Consider the following 19455-nt stretch of genomic DNA (forward strand, 5'->3'; position numbering starts at 1 on the left):
TACACAGTCACAGTAAATGTGTTGAGTACTCTCAGGGCTTTGAATACTGTGTGGCATATGGCACAGATCTGTGTAAAGTGAGAGTACCAACGCATCTCAACCATACGGCACATGAGGAATCTCAGTAGTACACCTGTACACTTTGAGTGGCATAAACCATGAGGAACAATGGGGGAAACTTGAGAATTAAGACTCTGTATTTGTTACAAATAAAAGACTTTTTATATTAAAAGGAAGTAGCATCCCAGATCATGACATCTGAAGAATGCCAAATGATCGCCAAGCATGCTGACATAATTCCTAATAAGAAACAGTGGTGACAGATACTTTACTGCATGTGCATCTATCAGACTGTAAGAACAAATGTGCTACACTGACAATGTGTGTTCAGAGTTTAACAAATAGAGCTGGGCACTTACACCAGTTAAACATTATTACACAGAAAACATATTCATGCAGACGGTCAGAATTTATGGACATGGTGCAGGAGAATTTAAATTCACTGTGAAAGAAAGCAACTTCTTTTGACATTGGTGGGGCGAACTCTCAGACTAATTATAATTTATTGAATGAAAGGGTTGAATAGTGACAGATTTAGTGGGGTCCATCCTGCCTTGTGTAGCGCATTTCAGTCTTTTTTTTAAGGTCTTGATGGCCAGGCAATTGTGGCTATGAGGAAGGTATCTAAAGTGTACTAGCTGAGAAAAATGGAAAAGTGCTGGCTGTTAAGGGAGAGAGTTTGTGGCTGTTGGTGTAGACTGTCTGCTATAGTTGGGGAATTGGGGGAAGATTAATGGAGTCCAGGGCGCTGTGGTAAAGTTCTCTTAATGCTCTCAGCAACAATAAACGACAAAACATCTGATTAAAAAGATGAGGCAGGGGCTCCTAAGGAAAGAGAGAGCGAGAGAAAGAAAGAGAAGGATCAGAAATGAATGGCCCTGAACTTGTTTAATCACATGAATCACTGTTAATGCTGATAAACACACACATAGACTAACCAGTGTCTAACAGAATGTGAAACGTCCTTATGTAAACAGATAACGTTTCATAAACTGATTCATGAACAACCACACAGATGCATAATGTCTTACACCGAGGACGTGAACTCTGTTGTAGTAGGAGCTAAAATCTTTACTGAGAGACACCAAGAATCTGCACACCTGACAAGACAAACAAAACACATACATTTCAGTAATGGATTGCTGTACTAATGAAGCCAAGACAGCAGAAAGAACAAGACTTTTGACTTATTTGTTAATTGTTTGCTCTTTAAATTTTTACCTTCAGTACATGACGGCTAGCATAGGTGTAACTTAAAAAATAACGTAGTGAATAATGAAAGGACACAATCGTTTTGTATGTGTATGCCTTTAGCATTTGTTGTATAATGTTAAAAAGGTCATATGAGGAGGTTGTTTTCATATTTAATTTTTCATTCACTTCCAGGGATAGGATTGGCATGGAAGATGCAGCACTCTTTACATTTTAAATGTATGTTGCCATCCTAGAAGTCAAAGTCTTTTTACATGTGACATTAACATGTACATATTTATTTTTTCTATTTTGTTGTTCTGTTATTCTATTGTTTGATTTTTTTGTTTCAGATCAAATGTATATCAAGTGTTATCCATGCTCATAACACCTCCACAAATAGAGACTGGATCTTCTGTGCACCATCATCTTGTCTGCTTTGGGACTGTCAAAGGTGTTTGATGCCGTACTTTTCTGTGTTGAATTTACATCATGTCAGTATACAGACATAGTCCTGTTCCAGTTTTGCTGTGCTCATATCTTCTTTGTGTCCCCAGCCCAGCAATCAGATGCATCAGAACAACAAAGCACAACTGTGGTGGCCCAGGAACCTTCAGCAACAAGTACATTGCTTTAACATTAATGATAATGCAATGTCAGTATTGTAATTAAACTTGACCCATCTGACGTAATTGTTCATGCCAGAGATTTAACAACATTGTCAGTCAGGAGCATATTTAACTAACAGGAGGCACACTTCAGCTGGCTTGATAGTGACTTCAGTAAGTGTGATTGACCCTCTTGTTTTTTGTGGCTATAACAATTAGGCCAAGTAATCTCACTCTCTTCCATTTCCCAAACATGAAACTTTTGACTGAAACATTAAAATGTATTTATTTTTTATTTTTGTTGATACTGAACAGGTGCAGTGAAGATATTTAAAGAGACACTATCACATAAAGTACAGAAAGCCTTACATCATCTCTAGGTGCAGTCGCCTACAGTGCAGCCAGCTTCACAAAGACTGTGGGGCTGTGGTCACCAGGGAAATGGACAATAGGGAGTGCTTTTGGGGTTTACTCCGAAGATGACCACCCTGGCTACTGTAGCTGGGATTGCTTCACTGAAGATGGAGGTCTTGAAGAGTAAAGTGTGTGTGTGTGTGCACACACATTGTGTATTTACTGTAACAATTATGGTCACTTGCAGTTCATGTGTTTTCAGTGTAGTCTAAGATGTGTTTATTATTATTACTCAAAAACAATTAAAACTGCTAAATTGTGGAAATTATTCTTCATTATTTTACTGTGGTTTATACGTATATGTTGTTATTTTGCTTAAAATACAAAATTAAAAAAAAACAAAGTTCTGGTTGAGGTATTATTTTAATAATTTATTTAATATTTAATTTATTTTTCACTGCTAAATATCACAAACATAAGGTTAACTTTCTAAAAATGTATGGAATGTTACATTGGCAGTTGTACATTGGTAAAACAAAAGAACAAAAACGGGTTAAAACCCCGCTGTTGTGTCATAAACCGTAAAAGATAAGTATCGATTATTATTTTTCTTATTATTTCTACTAGGTAAAAGTAACAAAGATAAAAGTACAGAACATATTAACATTATGTACAAAGAGGTGACATAACTTGGCGGCCGCGTCATTTGTGGAGGTGACGTAATTCCACGGAAAGTGTTGCCTTATTTCTACTAGGTAAAAGTAACAAAGATAAAAGTACAGAACATATTAACATTACGTACAAAGAGGTGACATAACTTGGCGGCCGCGTCATTTGTGGAGGTGACGTAATTCTACGGAAAGTGTTGCCTGTGCCAACATGGCGGCGGCGTTGCTAGTGGAGGTGACGTATTTCCGCTCTTGAGTGGAGCTCCACTCGCCCGTATGTCTGCAGCCAGACCCTCTTGGTCGTCGGAGGACCCCTCCTCCTTCAACCGGATAGGAAGGATCCTAAGGAGGATGCAGACCCTGAATTTGGACACAGCTCATAGATATACAAGGCACCATTTTGAGTGTGGCAAAATCAGTTAATTACAGAACAGAAAGTAAAAGTGCTCTTTTGATGAAATACGTTTTGTGCATAAACCGTTTTATTTTAAATTATCTAGACCATTATTTTGATATGCTATGGATTACTTTTCTTATCACTGATATTTTACATATTCATGTGTAACGTTAGTTCACTCAAAAATGCAAGTTATGTATTTTTTTTTTTAATTTTCTTGTTCTGAACCTACGTGACTGTATTTATTGTGCTATATTCTGATAGCTTTGGATAAGGTAAAGCGTATTCATCAACGTTAAAGGATTCACCACAAATTTTACTTGACAGCTTTACGTCACTATTTTCATTAATTTAATGTAAAACCGCAGCATGCACATTCTGCTATTAATTTCTGCTTTTCTGAAAAGAAAAGAAAAGAAAAGAAAACAAGGTTGAGTAATAGTTAGGATAGTTAAAAATAAATACAATTATTAATAATAATTTAATAGGAGAAAATTATTGGTCATCCAATCTTTTACATTTTTAACACTCTGTTAGCTTAGGTAATTTAGAAGTTTCATCTGTTCTCGTTGAGATGTATAGTTGAGTATCATCAGCATAACAGTAGAAACTAATTCCGTATTTTCTAATAATATTACCAAGGGGTAACGTGGATATTGAAAATAGCAGAGGACTTAGGACGGATCCTTGTGGCACTCCATATTTTACTGGTGATAAATGAATAAACAAAATGATAGCGATCAGACAGGATACTTTAGTTTTTGGGTGACTAAAGGTGAAAAATGCCTTTATCTCCATAAAATTTAGTTATTTTTTATAGATATATGTATATAAAATATATATAAAAGAAATAAATACAAGCCACCCTTTTATTCTATTTAATGTTTAGACAGGCTGTCTCAGGAATATTGTTTCCAGCATAAACAAGTTTAAAAAGCATCAACATATTTTTAACGTTTGACTTTTGATATACTAAAGTATTTCTGTATGGAACAGTAATAAGACTCCACCTGTAAAAGGTTTTATATATTTTTCTTTAGAAAAGCATATAAAAATGAGATCTGGTCATACTGAGGCATATTTGAATGCTGGTTGTTCAGCTGCTTATTCGAGTACTTCTGCTTTGTTTGGTGCAGGTAACAATTGACTGTAAGAGCTGAACTTGGCCCAGATTGTAAGTCACATGTTATGGTTGACAGTAAGATCTAGATCTCTTCCCAAAACAACTAAAACAGCAACACTGACTCAAAGATTTCACTTTATATCCTCTAGCCAGAGTAAAATCTACAAACGGAATCATCCAAAACCTGCTTCAGATCACTCAACTATTGAAAACACAAACCTCTATCATTCCTCTCCATGTAGATATAAAAAAATTCTTTAGGAGTTTTGATGAAAAAGAAGTCGACAAATGATGCATGACAAATGTTCTTAATTTATTGGAGAATTCCAGAGAAAACATTCACATGTCTGATGAAGCATTTTAGTAAGAGATTTTGAGATTTACTGATTACTGAACACTGAAGATTCTGAAGATCTTGTCAGGAAGTGATGCTTATCTGGGCTGACACGAAGTTCCCGGTGGCTAAACATATTTCTGGCAATCCGGGAGAAAACGTGTCATTCCAGAGCAACATCAGAACTCATATACACACATACACATTTCTGACCCAACCATAACCTTGTAGATATATTCAAATACATTTCAATGAAGTAAAATTCACATATAATATCATATCTGAATGAGGCCAACTCCTGAATTCCCCCAACACACACAATTTTCATCTTCAAGATCCTGCAAGAGAGGAAGGGCACGGAATCCATAGCCAGCTGTCAATCAAGCAAACAGCTGCATTATGGGTTCCGTTAACTTCCAAACTGCTGTGGCCATTTTCATTTACACTCTGTGAACAAACACATCCGCCAATACTTCATCATTTAACTTTTTTTTTTCATATGGAAATTTCAAGCTGCTTACATTTATCAAGTGTACCTTTATTAAATAAGGAAAAAGAAACAACATTCAAACAGCTTTTACCACAAACAAGTTTGGTGCCTCTGCGAAAGAATCAAACTTGTTTATTTATCTCGTTTCATCTGAAGACTTGTGTCTTGAAAAACCTGTTCCCTATCAGAGAAGAGTGGGCAGAGAGACAGGGAGGGAGGGAGGGAGGGAAGAAGAAAGGGGGGTTATACATGGTAAATGAAGACAAAATGACAAGAGAGAATAAACAGGATATAAATTTGACTAAAGAAAGTCACATGAAGTAAAATGAAGGAGGAACTAGCCTGAAATATGAAGCTTCATTTTAGAAAAAAAAACTAAAAGTAAATACTTTAGTGAAGACTAGTTGATCTTTCACTGCATGTCCTTCTTTGTGTGTGTATGTAGGTTTTTATATATTTGCCAAACACAGTGAAATGAATGGGGAAAGGATGAGCAGACAAATAAACGAGAGACGGTTTGTATCAATGTACATTTGCATAATTATTATTTCATTTTAGAGCGATCTACTTGCAAAAGAGAAGACAAGTTAACAAATGAAAGAATCAAGTGGAATTATAGGTGAATATAAATGAAAGAAAACTACTTATCACTGTGATAAACGACAAGAGAGGAGACACACTGTACATGCCAACTAAATACAGACAGGTATGAAAGAGATGAGAAGAATAACTCTCTGTTACCTGCTCCCGTCATTCCTCCTCTTTTCGTGCTCTCTCTCCCTCTCTGCTCCCTGGCTTGTGCGAGTTTGTCAGAGTGTTCACGTATTTATGCCTACTGACTTCCTCCTCAGAAATCTGAGGAACATTTTCACTTTCACTTCTTCACTAGACTGCCCACAACCTCCCCCCTCCAAACATCTCAGTGTCTTTCCCTTCTCTTTTCTCTTCTGATAATTCAGATCTCTTTCTTTTAATTTATATTTATTTGTTGCATCAAAAAGTGCTTCTACTATTATGGTTGATTCACTCATTTGATTGTAGGTGTAATATATATATGTGTGTGTTATTTTTTATGATCAACAATATATATATATATATACACATTTCAAATTATAGTTAAAAATGAGAATTTTATATATATATATATATATATATATATATGCATGCATATTCATTTTTTTTTTATCATTTAAGTAATTTATATATATATATATATATATATAGCTGCACAGTAATATAGATCTGTCAGTCCTTTCATTTTTGCAGTGTATAAAAGCGCTAGGAGATTTGGGCCCACCTGGGCTGAGCTCAGTAACGGGCCAATATCATATTTCATTAATGAGGAGCCACCTGGAGCTTTCGGCCCAACCTGTCCAGGTGCGGATCCATTAGTGAGCATGTGTGAACGCTTGTTTGGAAAGTCCTGTAGTTTTGGAGGTGAAGGCTGGTTCCCTTGAGACATGCTTGCAAAATGAGGAATAACGTACCAATGTCGATGTTGAGCAGACGTCTACCAACACACCCACAGATTCAGGATTTGAAAACTAATTTAATGATGAAAAACACATGCAAGTGAAAAATTTTGTAATTTACATAACAGGCACATTTTTATGAAGGTACTCACATGCACCTAACTTGAATGGTCAGTTCTCTTTTTATAACAAACTTATAAATCCCATTAAAATACAACACTTCCTGTTTCACACAGATCAACTGCACTCAATCATCCTGTTTGCTTCTCTTGACAAAGAATGTTGATTGTTTATTGCTTATAATGATGCATATGCAGGTATGTTTGCATTTTATTAATCAAGACAAAACAAATACCTTTTGGCAAAAAACTTCTATTTTCCAACAAAAGTTGTCAAGTGATTACAATCAAAAACATCTCTTTTTGACATGTAAGGCATCTGATACAAACAGCAGACAGCATGCGTTCCCCACAAACGCACACATTCACGCAAATTGGCATATGCTTGCAGACATTCACACACGGTTTCTCTCCTCACTAAGAGGAAAGGCGGCTGGGAAGACGAGAAAGAGGAAGCTGAGATTCTCAGTGTGTTTGGGTGCCTGTATGTGGAAGTCCATTAATGGGGATTTATGTGCGTTTGGCTATGCATGTGCTGGTATCTGTAGTGTCTTCTTTAAAACAGGCGTTTCTCATAGCTGAAAGAACAAAAAAGGTCAGTTAATTTATTTTTTAAGTTGAAAAATTGTACATTATTCAATTAAAAAAATGTGGTTTCAGAATGATTTTACAATTTCTTTTTGAAAGTACTCTTACACTCACAATGCAATTTATTTCTTTGATCAAAGATTGAATTTAAAATTGTAAATTTACAATTTAAAACATTTCTACATTAATTTATTTCAAATGTAATTTATTCCTGTGACGGCAAAGCTGAATTTCCAGCAGCCATTACTCCAGTCTTCATTTGTTTTCGTTTTCTTACTGACCCTAAACTTTTGATCGTTATTGTACAATATCTTCAGACTAAGTGTACAAATGTTCAGCTACCTGTGTAGACTGTGTACTCCACCCTCCATCTGAGCTGACATTGTCCTCTTTTCAAACCTCAGTTCACCAGAATACATCATTGCCCTGAGATAGATGGAGAAAGAAAGGGGGAAAACCGGAAAATGACAAATTGTCTCGAACCACAAACATATAAATATTTGGGTTTGTGTCAGTTTTAGCAGTGCATTGTTGGGCTAAAGGTGCAGTGTTTCATTTCAGTGCCACTAAAGGAATCAAACAGAATTGCAAAGATAAGAAATTGTTGTTTTGGAAATGAACACTTTTTTTTTTCTTTTTTATTGTTTGCTGGCACAGAAATGCTACACTGCCCCTTTGAAAGGATTTAATTGTTGTTATGCGAGTAATTAGTGCGACTGCGTGTACCTCAGCTGTGTGAGGCTCTTTGCACCGATGTCTTGGCAGGAATGCTGTATGCCAACAAGAAGATATGGAACAAACTTATGGATGGAGCCTTTATCCTGAACAGCCCCTGAAACTCCCTGAGCTACTTTAATCTTATCACTCTCACTGAAAAAAAGAGACAGATAGAGATGACAGAGGGGTTGAGAGAATGAACACGGGTTAAAATTGATATTCTGAAGAACTTTCTCAGTCAAAAAGCTATTTTTGATATTAGCTTTTATTAATGTTTCATATTCTCACTGAACTACTATTCCATAAATATATCCATGTTTCATCAAGCATTACTCTACAGTATATATGCAGTTGTGACAAAAAAAAAAAAAAAAAAAAAAACCTGGGAACCTGTAATTAGTGGCTAAATCGTAGCAGAAACTAAGAACAATAAGTGCACAGTATTGTATTTGGGAAAGGATTTATTTATGTGCAGAACACCTGAAGTATCTGGTCTGCGAGCCCAAGTTCTTGTCCATGGCATCCAGTGAGCCCATCCCTCTGTACTTCTTCAGACGGATCCCATCCGAAAAGAAATATTCACCAGGTGCTTCAGAGGTAGCAGCGAGCAATGACCCCATCATTACTGCAAGACAGAGGAACCAAAAGCATAAGAGATTTAAGTGTCAATTATGACGTCAGTATATATCTCATGAATCTATATCTAACTCACCTGTAGATGCTCCCAATGCAAGTGCTTTAGCGATGTGACCAACTGTCTGAATTCCCCCATCAGCGATGACGGGCACACCAAACCGACGAGCGTATTCTGATACCTTATAGACAGCTGTTGCCTGTGGTCTCCCACATGCTAGCACTGTGAGAGCAATGAGAAATACAGACCCTTACTTACAAATTACTATCAACTTAAACGTGCATATTCGACAAATATTGTGTAGATGAGGACAATCATATGCATTGCTGAAAAAATACTTTCCATAACTGTTGTTCACACACCGACAAATAGACATATGAACACATGAATGACTATCAGTGTATTCTTGACTCATGCAGTCATGTGACTTCAGTCAGTAAACGTTACAGAGACAGAATTACATGTCAATTCAAAATGAGGTCAAACCAAAATTAAAGAAATCTGAATCATGGCTTCTTCACTAAGTTCAAAGACAAAAAGTTAGCATTACATGAAATATGTGGGTTTATGAAAGTGCAATTTTGAATGTGAAACTTTTTATAAATGGTGAGGTAACATGAGAGGAGAAAAATAGGAGTCAGTCAGCAAACCCCCAGCATGTCTAGACAAACAATAACAACTGAGAAAGGACAAACCAAAGGAAATGATTTTTAAATCATTCATAAATTCAACAATCTTTTGCTCCACTGTCTGTTTGTGACCTTTCGCAAGAACATGACAATAAAAAGGAAAATCTAGCAGTGGTGAGCATGTTACACACACACCTGTCAAACCCACTTATTTCCAAATTTTGGGATCCAAAGTCTGAGACTACTACTGCAATTTATAATATTTTATGTAAGTAATTTAACTAAGCATTATATTAATTAGCATAACAAGTGAAAATTTGCATGCAAGATGCATGGAAATCCATGCTTTCATCCTCTAATCATCACCACCTGGAACTGATGCCCTACAGCCATGGGAGTTTTTGGCATTTTTGTTGTTTTAAGACAAAGAATGAGAGTAGACAAGAAATAAAGGAGGGGGAAGCAGCAATGGAAAATGACAGCTGTCAACTTTTTACCCACAAACCCCTACTGTATTCTTTAAAGTCACACCATCTACACTCTGCATACTGTAAAATGAAAAAAGAAAAGGTGTGACTGAAATTAACACAAACTATACTGAACTGTAAAACAAAAACCCTCTGCAGTGAGACTGATGATTGTGAAACCCTCAGCTATTTGTGCTTTGGTTAGCAAATGCACTTTATATGCTCCAGTAGATCTAAAACATATACATACATACACACACACACACACACACACACGTAACTTGGTTTTATTTTTCATGATGCAATGACACTGATGCATGTTTAAGTGTGACTTTCATATCCAAATACCTTTTCTAGCAACTGCACAAACTAGTTCACGTCTGTTAGTGAGGGATTCTGGGTAACTGACTTAGATCAGAGGAAGTGCCAAACGCCATTACTGACAGGTTAGTCAGACAATGACAAGCATCCAAAACCCCAAAAACCAGCAACTACTTTTAATGATGCAGAGCCATTAACCAGTCAATGCAGCAGGCAGAGTGAGATAGTGAGCCAATGGGATCTGAATGGGGATCAGTGGGAGGGACTTACTGGAGTATCCCGTAACAGTAGTTGGGGTTTTGGGGCTGTGGAGCTTTAAACCAGGAGGAATACTGGGAGGTGCTAGAGAGACACAATTGTAGAAAGGGAAATAGAGACTGAGAAAGAGCACACGGTAGCTCTGTTCTAAAACCTAGTGAGTTGCCTTGCTGCCTACTTCTAAGGAAGTATAACTAATCGTTATGGAATCTCGTAAGGCATGGATTTGGAATGCAGTACAAAGGCTGCAACTGTGTGCAACACAGTTTGATAGTACCATGTTGCTAAACTTACAGCATGATACTCCAAGCATAAAAAAGGTTACACTCATAAATGCTGGGTAAAACAATAAATTAAAATTACTTATCTATTTATTATATTATAATGAATACTTATCTATTATCTACTTATTTTATTCAGTAATACATACATTTATAATACGTTTTTTGCTTACCTTGTCAGCTGTCTTTTGATTTATTTGCAATGCATTATTGAACTGTAATATTCATGAATGACTGTTTTCAGTTTTTCATATTTTTAAAGTGTAATTTATTTTTTGTGATGGCAAAGCTGTGTCACATGATCCTTCAAAAATTATTTTAACATGCTGGTTCTTATCATCAATTATGAAAACATTAGTATTTTTGTGAAAACCATGATGCATTTTTTCAGGATTCTTTGATTAATAGAAAGTTAAAAGGAACAGTATTAATTTAAAATATAAATCTTTTGTTTAAAAAAAAAAACTTTACTGTCACTTTCAATCAATTTAATGTGTCCTTGCTAAAAAGCATTAAAGTATTAAGTAAAAAGTATTAATTTCTTTCTTTAAAAAACAAAACTAAAAACTTCTGAACGTAGAGTGTAGAGTATCTCTGAAAGCAGTATAATTGTATAGCCTAGCTTCTGGAACAGTCTTTGCTAGATTTTGAAACAGAGCTGATAAAAAAAAAAGGGAACTGATGCAAGTAACAAACACAACAGGTCAGAAGAAAGAAAATATGCTATTGAGACAAAAGAAAGCACAAAAAAGAACTGACAAAAACGGTAAAAAGATATAAAAACTGTGATGGAAGCAAGGAAGAGCCTCCAGTACTATACTCCCATCATTCAGAACGACATTTGTCACAGAGAGCTATACAAATGGACAGACAGACACTTATATAGACACATACATATTATTCTTCAAAACTACAGAATATATAAAAATGCCACACAAACAAAAATATGAAAACTCCACACATTCTAAAACCCCAGAAAAATAATGGAAGAGTGGAAATCAATCAATCTGCACAATTACCTTGCAGACCAAAACTTCAGGGTTATTTGGGAAATGACACATAAGTTGGACTGCTCTACCCATGTTAAAAGTGGGCCAAAGGAGGCACTGGACATTAGGTGCTCTCTCTGGAATGACTGGATGTAGAAATAGAGCCAGTGATTGGCTGAAGTGCAGGTATTCAGGCATGGGATTGGTTGACTGACCTTCTTGAGTGATGCAGATGGAGCCGCTGCCCATTCCCACTCTCAGAGCATCCGCTCCGGCATCAATCAAATTCTTCGCCTGAGCCGCAGTCACCACTACAGCAGAAAGACAACCCATGTTAACGGTGTGTTTGGAGATATTACGGCAAAAAGCTTTGGGTTTTAAACTAACCATTTCCACCAATGACTTGTAGGCTGGGATATTTCTCTTTTATGTACTTAATCATATTAATCTGAAAGATGGAATTTCCTTGGGATGAGTCCTAAAGTGAGCAAAGAAACAATATGTAACCAAATAGGACAAATTTAAACAATCTTCAAGAACAGATTCACTGAAAGACATTAAGCCCAAAACAGGCCTCACCAGGACAACCACATCTACGCCAGCTTGCACCAGCAGGTCCAGTCTGTATTTGTCATCACTGTGTGTTCCAATGGCAGCGCCGCAAAGCAGCTGTTTACGAGAATCCTTTGAGGCCAACGGGAAATCTCTGTTCTTCTTTAAATCTGTCCGAGCGATGATGGCCACCAAACAGCCCTCCTCATTTACTATAGGAAGCTTCCCTACGGCAAACAAATATTGAGAATGTGACATGGAAAAATAATCTTGTAGCATTCTGCCTTTATTTCAAAGCAGCAGTTGAGTAACTGAACACATTAAGTTATTTAGTGAAGGTTGTATCATACTGATTCAATATGATAACTCATGAATTTGAGAGTCTTTTTGAGAGATTTAACTTTTTTTACTTATATATTTTGTCATTTTATACCATGTCAGCACCTATATTCTTGGCTAAAATCATTTAAATAGACAAATAAATGAATAAACCTCTAAGAAGAGGTATGGAATGGATATATAGAATAATAGAAACAGAAAGATAAAATATATTTAATATCTAAATGATAGAAGTGCACTTCTAGAATTCTAGAACTACTATTGACTCTTTACTAAAAGCATTGTTATACTGTATGCAATCAGCAAAAACAAGTTGCAAGATTATTATCTTGTAATTATTTTGTGGCATGCCACTGCGGAGAAGTGGTGCATGAAACACTGCTATATAGGTTAATGAATAATTATCATTCACATAAATGGTTTTATTTGGTTCAAGGATTAATCCAAAACTTTCCTCAGCCATGAAAGTGTGAAGAAAGAAAAGGGCAAAGGGCTCTCATAAATTCTTCAAGTCTACCCCACCTTTCTTGCTTCTCTGGAGGATTTCATTGGCCTCTTTCAGTGTCACTCCTGCTGGAGCAACCACCAGGTCCTCCCTCTTAGTCATTACCTGAGAGAGAGAAAGTTAAAGTGAGCTGAGTTCAGTAAAAACTGCTTAGACCTCGTCCTCTGTGTTAAGCCCCACCCACCTCACTGAGGGGCAGGTCATGCTCAGACTCTTTGAGGAAGTCGATATCTCGTGATGAAATGATGCCGACCAGACATCCGCCCATCTGTCCGTTGTCCGTGATCGGAATCCCACAGAATCCATGCCGAGCTTTTGCCTGAAATACGTCTCTAACCCGCTCGTTAGGACTCATCACCACCGGATCCGTAATGAAACCCTGTTCGTACCTCTAAATGGAGGTCGATCAAAAGTGGAGGGAAAGGGAGGGAGAAGAGTGATTTTCTATTAGGCATTTCTATTTGGGAGTCACCTCAATACATATCACTTAATACAGAATGAGATGTGGATTCTCATTCACAAGGACACTGTTGCAACTACAGGGTAGGGTACAGAAGAAAAACGTTATGAATGAGAAAAGAAAGCTGGTACATTCATAAAAAGACAAGAGTCAAAGAAAGAGAGTTGAAAAGACTCACCTTGACCTTACGGACTTCATTAGCCTGGAACTCTGGAGTGCAGTTATGATGAATGAAGCCAATCCCACCAGTCAGCTGTGAAAACACATCATCATATCAGATTTTAAAACAAAATGCTACACACACAGATAATCAATCTTTGTAAATTTAGGTTTAAAGACTCAAAATTCAAGTGGGATGTGGTTTTGGGGTGACGGGACAGGAATTTTTTTAGGAAAATAAGCTCCACTTACCTGGAAGAGGAAGTATATTTTAGATGTGCATGTCAGTTTTTTAAAGATTTTTTTTTTGTCAACTTCTAGAAGTATATTTGCAAAGATGGTCTAAAAGCCAATGGACAGATTTAAAAGACTACTCTCTAGATTAATGTGGACTTTTATTTAATTGATATCAAAATATGAGGCAGCAATCACAGCATGTTTGCAAATAATATTTTATTTTGTTATATGCATTCACTTAGATAATTCTGCTTACTCAAATGCCTATAATAGTAAGAGCACTTTCTGTTGTGTAATCTTGTGTCAGTCATCTTACCGCCATAGCAATGGCCATGCCAGACTCTGTGACTGTATCCATGGGTGACGAGACCAGTGGAGTTTTTGTTGTGATTTGTTTGGTCAGTGCTGATGTCAGGTCCTACATAGAGAGCCAATCAAATTAAACCACTGATGAAACACAAACAACATTATACATCCAGCAGTAGAGTGTACAAAACTGACTACTGTTGACTTTTGTTCAAAAGCTGTGTGTTTCACTTACTACTTGGTCAGCTGTGAAGTCGATGTAGCCTGGCAGGATCAGGAAATCACTAAAGAGAATGGAGGAAAGGTAGTGAAAATTAGGAGATTAATTAATTTATAACTGGTGCATATATATTTGAACATATCACTATTACTTGATAGATGTAACTGGAAAAGGTTGTCCTGAGGAATAATACTTGTATCTGTGACAGCATCGCATTGGACTCCAGTTCTAGCCAATCAAAAATCTTTATAAGTGGCTCTCTGCCAATAGGAAGAGTTTGGGGCAGGACTAACTGTTTGACCAACCAATGGCAGAGCATTTGACTTCGGCGCAGTAATATCATCATTCCTGAAAACTCGAATGCGATTTTCATGCGCATCTCATCAGTAAAGATGCTCCTTAGTGATGGGATTTATGGCTCTTTGAGGGGATCCGGATCTTCGCGATCCGTTCCTTTCAAAGAGCCGTTCAAAAGAACGGCTCTTTTGGCTCTTTTAAATATTTAGTCAGTTTTAAGAAGACAGCTTGGAGGCATCTCAGTTTATCCTGGAAATAATCACTGGGAAGAATGATGAGGTGAGATTTGTAGTCAAATAATTAAAACTCAGATATCACACACCAATATCTGGGTTTGAATTATTCTGAAATATTGATTATTACCTCATTTGTCATGTGTGGACTATATTCCATAGGGTTGCACAAATCCCTCTGCTTAGACAGTGACATCACTATTTTGGATTTACCTTTAGTACAAAGTGTGTGTGTGTAAAGCTACGTTGACTTATGTTATTCATACAATACCTACTCACGAATAAACATCAAAAACAAAGCCAGCTGCAATGAATTTCTGTGCAAAACAGCTTTTACTACAAACACTTCCACACAAGAACATTGTTATCACACAAGAACATTTTGATAGAAAACAAAAAATATTTAAAGTAGATAAAATTAGAATAAATAAAATGGAAATGTCTACATACTACTACTACTACTGTAAACTTTGCAAATAGGACATCAGCCACTTCAAGTCAATGAACAATAACAAAGTGGGCTGCAATGAATGTCTGTGCAAAACAGCTTTTTTTCAACGCTCCTACCCAATGACAGAGGCATGCAGGGTTTTTTTTCCACTGGAGTAGTCACGTGAAGGATGCGTGCACAACTAATAACTAATATCATCACGCCATAAAGGGTTGGCCTGCGCTGGGTGCGCCCCTCCCCCTATAACTGTTCTGTCTCGCGGAGGAGCTCATTTGTGTGCATCTGTGTGAAACGCATAGGAAAAAAGAACGACAGAAAGAACGGCTCCCCTCCAGCCGCGACTCGGCTCCCATCGTTCATGTTTATGAGCCGTTCAAAAGAATCGGTTCGTTCGCGAACGTCACAACTCTAATGCTCCTGTGATTAGAAGTATTTCTCCAGCACGTGCGTTCAGATCAGGGTTGCTAGGTTTTCACAACAAATCCTGCCCAGTTGCTTCGCATTTTAGGGACTAAATATCAAGTTATTTGTATTGGGGTTGCTTCAAACCGCGGACATGAAAAACAATTGCAGACTTGGCAACACTGGTTCAGGTGGAGCGGCAGTTACTACACAGAGCCGTAGTCTACCGACAACTGAGACAAAATCGTTTTCAAAATCGACAAAGAATCGCCTGCGATTTTAACATCGATTTTGTGTAGATTGTCTGTGAATTACGGCTCAGTGTAGTAAATGCCAACCAGTGTTGCCAAGTCTGTGGTTGTTTTTCATGTCCGCGGGTCGAAGCGACCCCATTACATATAACGTGATATTTAGCACCTAAAATGCGAATTTTACCAAGGCAACCCTGCTAAAAAACTTATATTGTAACCCCGGGTAGCAATTTTTATCGGGGAACCTCCTGGAAGCGCGATTGGACTAGTTTTGAAAAGCAACTGGGCAGGATTTGTTGTGAAAACCTGACAACCCTGATCCGAACGCACGTGCTGGAGATATATTTCTAATTACAGGTGCGTCTTTACTGATGAGATGTGCATGAAAAATCGAATTCGATTTTTTGCACAGCCCTACCTCTCCCTCTCTCTGCACTATTGGTAGTAGTTTGGGGGTGTTTTCAGGAGTGATGATATTACTGTACCGAAGTCGAAGTGCTATGAAGTTCTCTATCACCATACATTATAGTTATCATTTTTTATTTATAACATAGCTATGCCAATGATATAGGACTTAGCCTATCACACAAAGAGACCTGTGTAATAAATGGCTATAAAGCATAGTTGTTTGCAAAGTTAAATGAATCCGCTTTTTAAAGGAATTTGTTGATTCAACTCACTCATTAAAACAGTCACTTGCTGCCACCTAATGGTGGTTGTAATTTCATATTTTAAAAAGTAGCTCATTTCATTTTTGCAATCATTTAATATTTCTACATTAAATGTTATATTTAAACTTAACATTTATGCACAATCTATGAATTTTGCTGATCGTGATTTCATTTGATTATTAATAGCCAGCATGTCTTTTTTTTCTATTGAATTTATTGATAAGAACCTTAAATAAGAGGACACAGATATTACAATAACTTTTAGAATACTAATAAGCCAACATCTCCAGGTTTTCTTTTTTTTTTTTTGCTCAAAGTTATTGCAAGGTTTTGATCTCCCAAATGAGAGAACACATCCTGTTTATTATAATGAATATTTAATATTACATTTATACTTTGACTATAGTGTAGACATGTTGCTTATTAATTGTACTATTTATGAACCTCAAAGCATATGTTTGTGTATTTTGTGTTACTCCATAATGGATTTCTATTTAAGGGCATTTGTAGTGTAGGTGTAGTGCCCAAACATAACCTCAAGCCCAGGGGCCCCCGCCCCCCTAAGTCCTGCCCATAATTTATGTCACATACCATGTTGTTTCCAAGTGTATCAAAGAATGCCCTGTTTATGATAAAATCGAGGACATCAATGCTGCTTTGTATGCCAATTGATTGTTTACTTTGAATATAATGAGTAAACAATCCATTAGCACACAAGTCTGGTGTTAGATGGTAAACAGAAAGGCACTTCTGGAAAAAAAACTTGCACCTGCCATGGATAGGCTTTCACTCTGAGACGTTATATGCTTTACACGGCACCAGAGAATTTGTAAAGAGAAAACAACCACAACATACTATTTATAGCGCATTTGGAAGGTCTGGCTTTGAGAGACAGTGATTGGTTTTGCTACAAGAAAAGCTGCTTGGGGTGTCAGTGGTTTAAGAATAGACTGTGGTAACTCTACTCCTCTGTACTTGGCACAATGGAAAGTCAGCAGATGATGAATCCCTACAGTTCATCAGTTCATCCAAGATGTCCCTCCGACCTGTCTTAACCTTGTGAAGCCACATTGCAACAAACTGACATGTGCCCTCCATAGTGATCCGTCTATGCAGTACTGACCCACGTGAAACCTTTGTACATAGCCATGCGGGATGGTAAACCAGACAAATGTGGACCAACAACGACACCTACATGCTGTTCAGCCCATGTTATATGTTTTAAATGAAGCTGCATACTGTGTAAGCACATCTGCAGTGCTGACTGGAAAGCCTGTTTGATGTTTAATGATGGAGAATGAAACTGAGGGGTATGAGACACAACTTAAGGTATTTACTTATAGGTAAGGCCGTCTCCGCAGTTGAAGAGTTGCTGTCCGGTTAGACCGTCGTCAGGCACGTAGCCCGTCTGTCCGCTGATTAAATAGTCCGCCATAGCGACAGAAAAGTGTAAAAGTCCAAATTTTCACAGAAGCCGGTTCACACACACACAGTCCGGTGAGGGGTGTTCTCCTCGGAGCTTTCAATCTAACAGTCTTACGGCACCTAATGACCCTAAATGTCTCCAAAAAACTCAGGTTTCTATTAAGAGACAGGCCTTAATCAAAGAAAGACCTAGCGTGCTCTTGTTTTTGGTACTGGCCTGTAGTGCCCACAAGCGTCACACGTGCCTGCCTGTCTGTTAGACGGCCTCGTCTTCCGCAGATATAAATAAGCTGTCTTCGTACGTCACTTCCGGCGGGCGTTTATTCGCTAAAACTGTTTTATTTAACATTCCCTAATATTGGAGACCGAGTTTCATCTTTTCGCCCTGGGGTGCAGTTTAAGGGTGAAGTGTTTTTTTTTGTATCGTCTTTTGTGAGCGCGTTCTCGTTGTCTCGCGCGCACATGTGTTCAGCACGAGGGGAACTTATTCGATTTAAATTTATCTCGTGCTCACTGTTGCTGACTTTATTTGGCTCGCATGAACTGACCTGAATATGCAGGCCCGGGAGCGCGCAAAGACACCTAATGCCCTTCTAGTGTGCGCAAGGACCATTTGAAGAGTGTCGTTTTTACTGTGAAATAATTTTCCTAATATTTACTCTATTAGGGCCGCAAAAAAACAGTAATAAATGTAACATATTTAAGCCTTGTATTTTAATATTAATATTTTTGTATTGTATTTTTTTTCCCCAGAAATGTGAACTTTGCACCTGAGCTGTGTATACGTTTGACTTTAAAGGTAACTAAATCCTTTATGAAACATCAGGAAAAGTGGTTCATACAACACTGCATATTGTGTTTATTATTTTCTATAAAGACCAAATGTTGTATTTCACAGCTGTAGTAATTGTAATTATCCTGATGTAAGAACAGTATAAGTAATAAGTTTATGATATCTCTAATTTTGTGTAAACATAAATTGGCAAATATGAACTGTACTAATATATGGCAGCTCTAACAATCTGGCGTCAGGGGTGACTCTGGTTTTGCGTAAATGAAGTGGTACATGAATATATGCCATTTCAAATGCACATTTACATTTATATTCAAAATTTTGGGATCAGTGATTTTTCTTTTCTTAAAAATTATACTTTTATTTAGCAAGGATGCATTCAACTGATTAAAAACACAAGACATTTAATATTCTAAAATATGTATATTTTTAAATAAATGTTTAAATGTGCTTT

General features: G+C 37.1%; 1 protein-coding gene and 1 long non-coding RNA gene across 5 annotated transcripts; one reads left to right on the forward strand and one right to left on the reverse strand.

The window, feature by feature from the left end:
* The first annotated feature begins 1323 nt into the window (after positions 1-1323).
* LOC132115182 (uncharacterized) lies at positions 1324-2286 on the forward strand. Of its 3 annotated transcripts, XR_009425435.1 has the most exons (4): positions 1324-1705; positions 1809-1874; positions 1957-2033; positions 2175-2286. It is a non-coding gene; the product is annotated as an uncharacterized LOC132115182 (long non-coding RNA). The 3 variants fall into 3 exon arrangements; XR_009425434.1 differs by having other exon boundaries at positions 1809-2033; XR_009425436.1 differs by lacking the exon at positions 1957-2033 and having other exon boundaries at positions 2175-2280.
* Positions 2287-6754: 4468 nt separating this feature from the next.
* On the reverse strand, positions 6755-18480 carry LOC132114532 (inosine-5'-monophosphate dehydrogenase 2). 2 transcript variants are annotated; one of them, XM_059522693.1, is made up of 15 exons: positions 18121-18480; positions 14494-14542; positions 14269-14370; positions 13735-13809; positions 13281-13487; positions 13114-13201; positions 12280-12479; positions 12088-12178; positions 11916-12011; positions 10443-10514; positions 8834-8977; positions 8602-8746; positions 8131-8274; positions 7747-7830; positions 6755-7394 (listed from the first exon to the last, which is right to left on the reverse strand). In XM_059522693.1, the coding sequence occupies exons 1-15, from the start codon at positions 18216-18218 to the stop codon at positions 7373-7375; spliced, it is 1617 nt and encodes a 538-aa protein (XP_059378676.1). In that variant the 5' UTR covers positions 18219-18480; the 3' UTR covers positions 6755-7372. The 2 variants fall into 2 exon arrangements, with proteins under 2 accessions (XP_059378676.1, XP_059378677.1); XM_059522694.1 differs by lacking the exon at positions 10443-10514 and having other exon boundaries at positions 18121-18479.
* Positions 18481-19455: the final 975 nt, after the last annotated feature.

This window comes from Carassius carassius, chromosome 34 (assembly GCF_963082965.1).
Source record: "Carassius carassius chromosome 34, fCarCar2.1, whole genome shotgun sequence".
NCBI lineage: Eukaryota > Metazoa > Chordata > Actinopteri > Cypriniformes > Cyprinidae > Carassius > Carassius carassius.

What these genes read in the sequence shown, in the direction of transcription:
- LOC132114532 (XM_059522693.1), bottom strand. Translation starts at nt 18,218, where the DNA reads ATGGCGGACTATTTAATCAGCGGACAGACGGGCTACGTGCCTGACGAC. An exon ending in GCATGGCCATTGCTATGGCG is followed by an intron (nt 13,810 to 14,268) that starts GTAAGATGACTG and finishes GTGTTTTCACAG; the next exon opens with CTGACTGGTGGGATTGGCTT. An exon ending in AAGAGCCTCACACAGCTGAG is followed by an intron (nt 7,831 to 8,130) that starts GTACACGCAGTC and finishes CATCTATCTCAG; the next exon opens with GGCAATGATGTATTCTGGTG.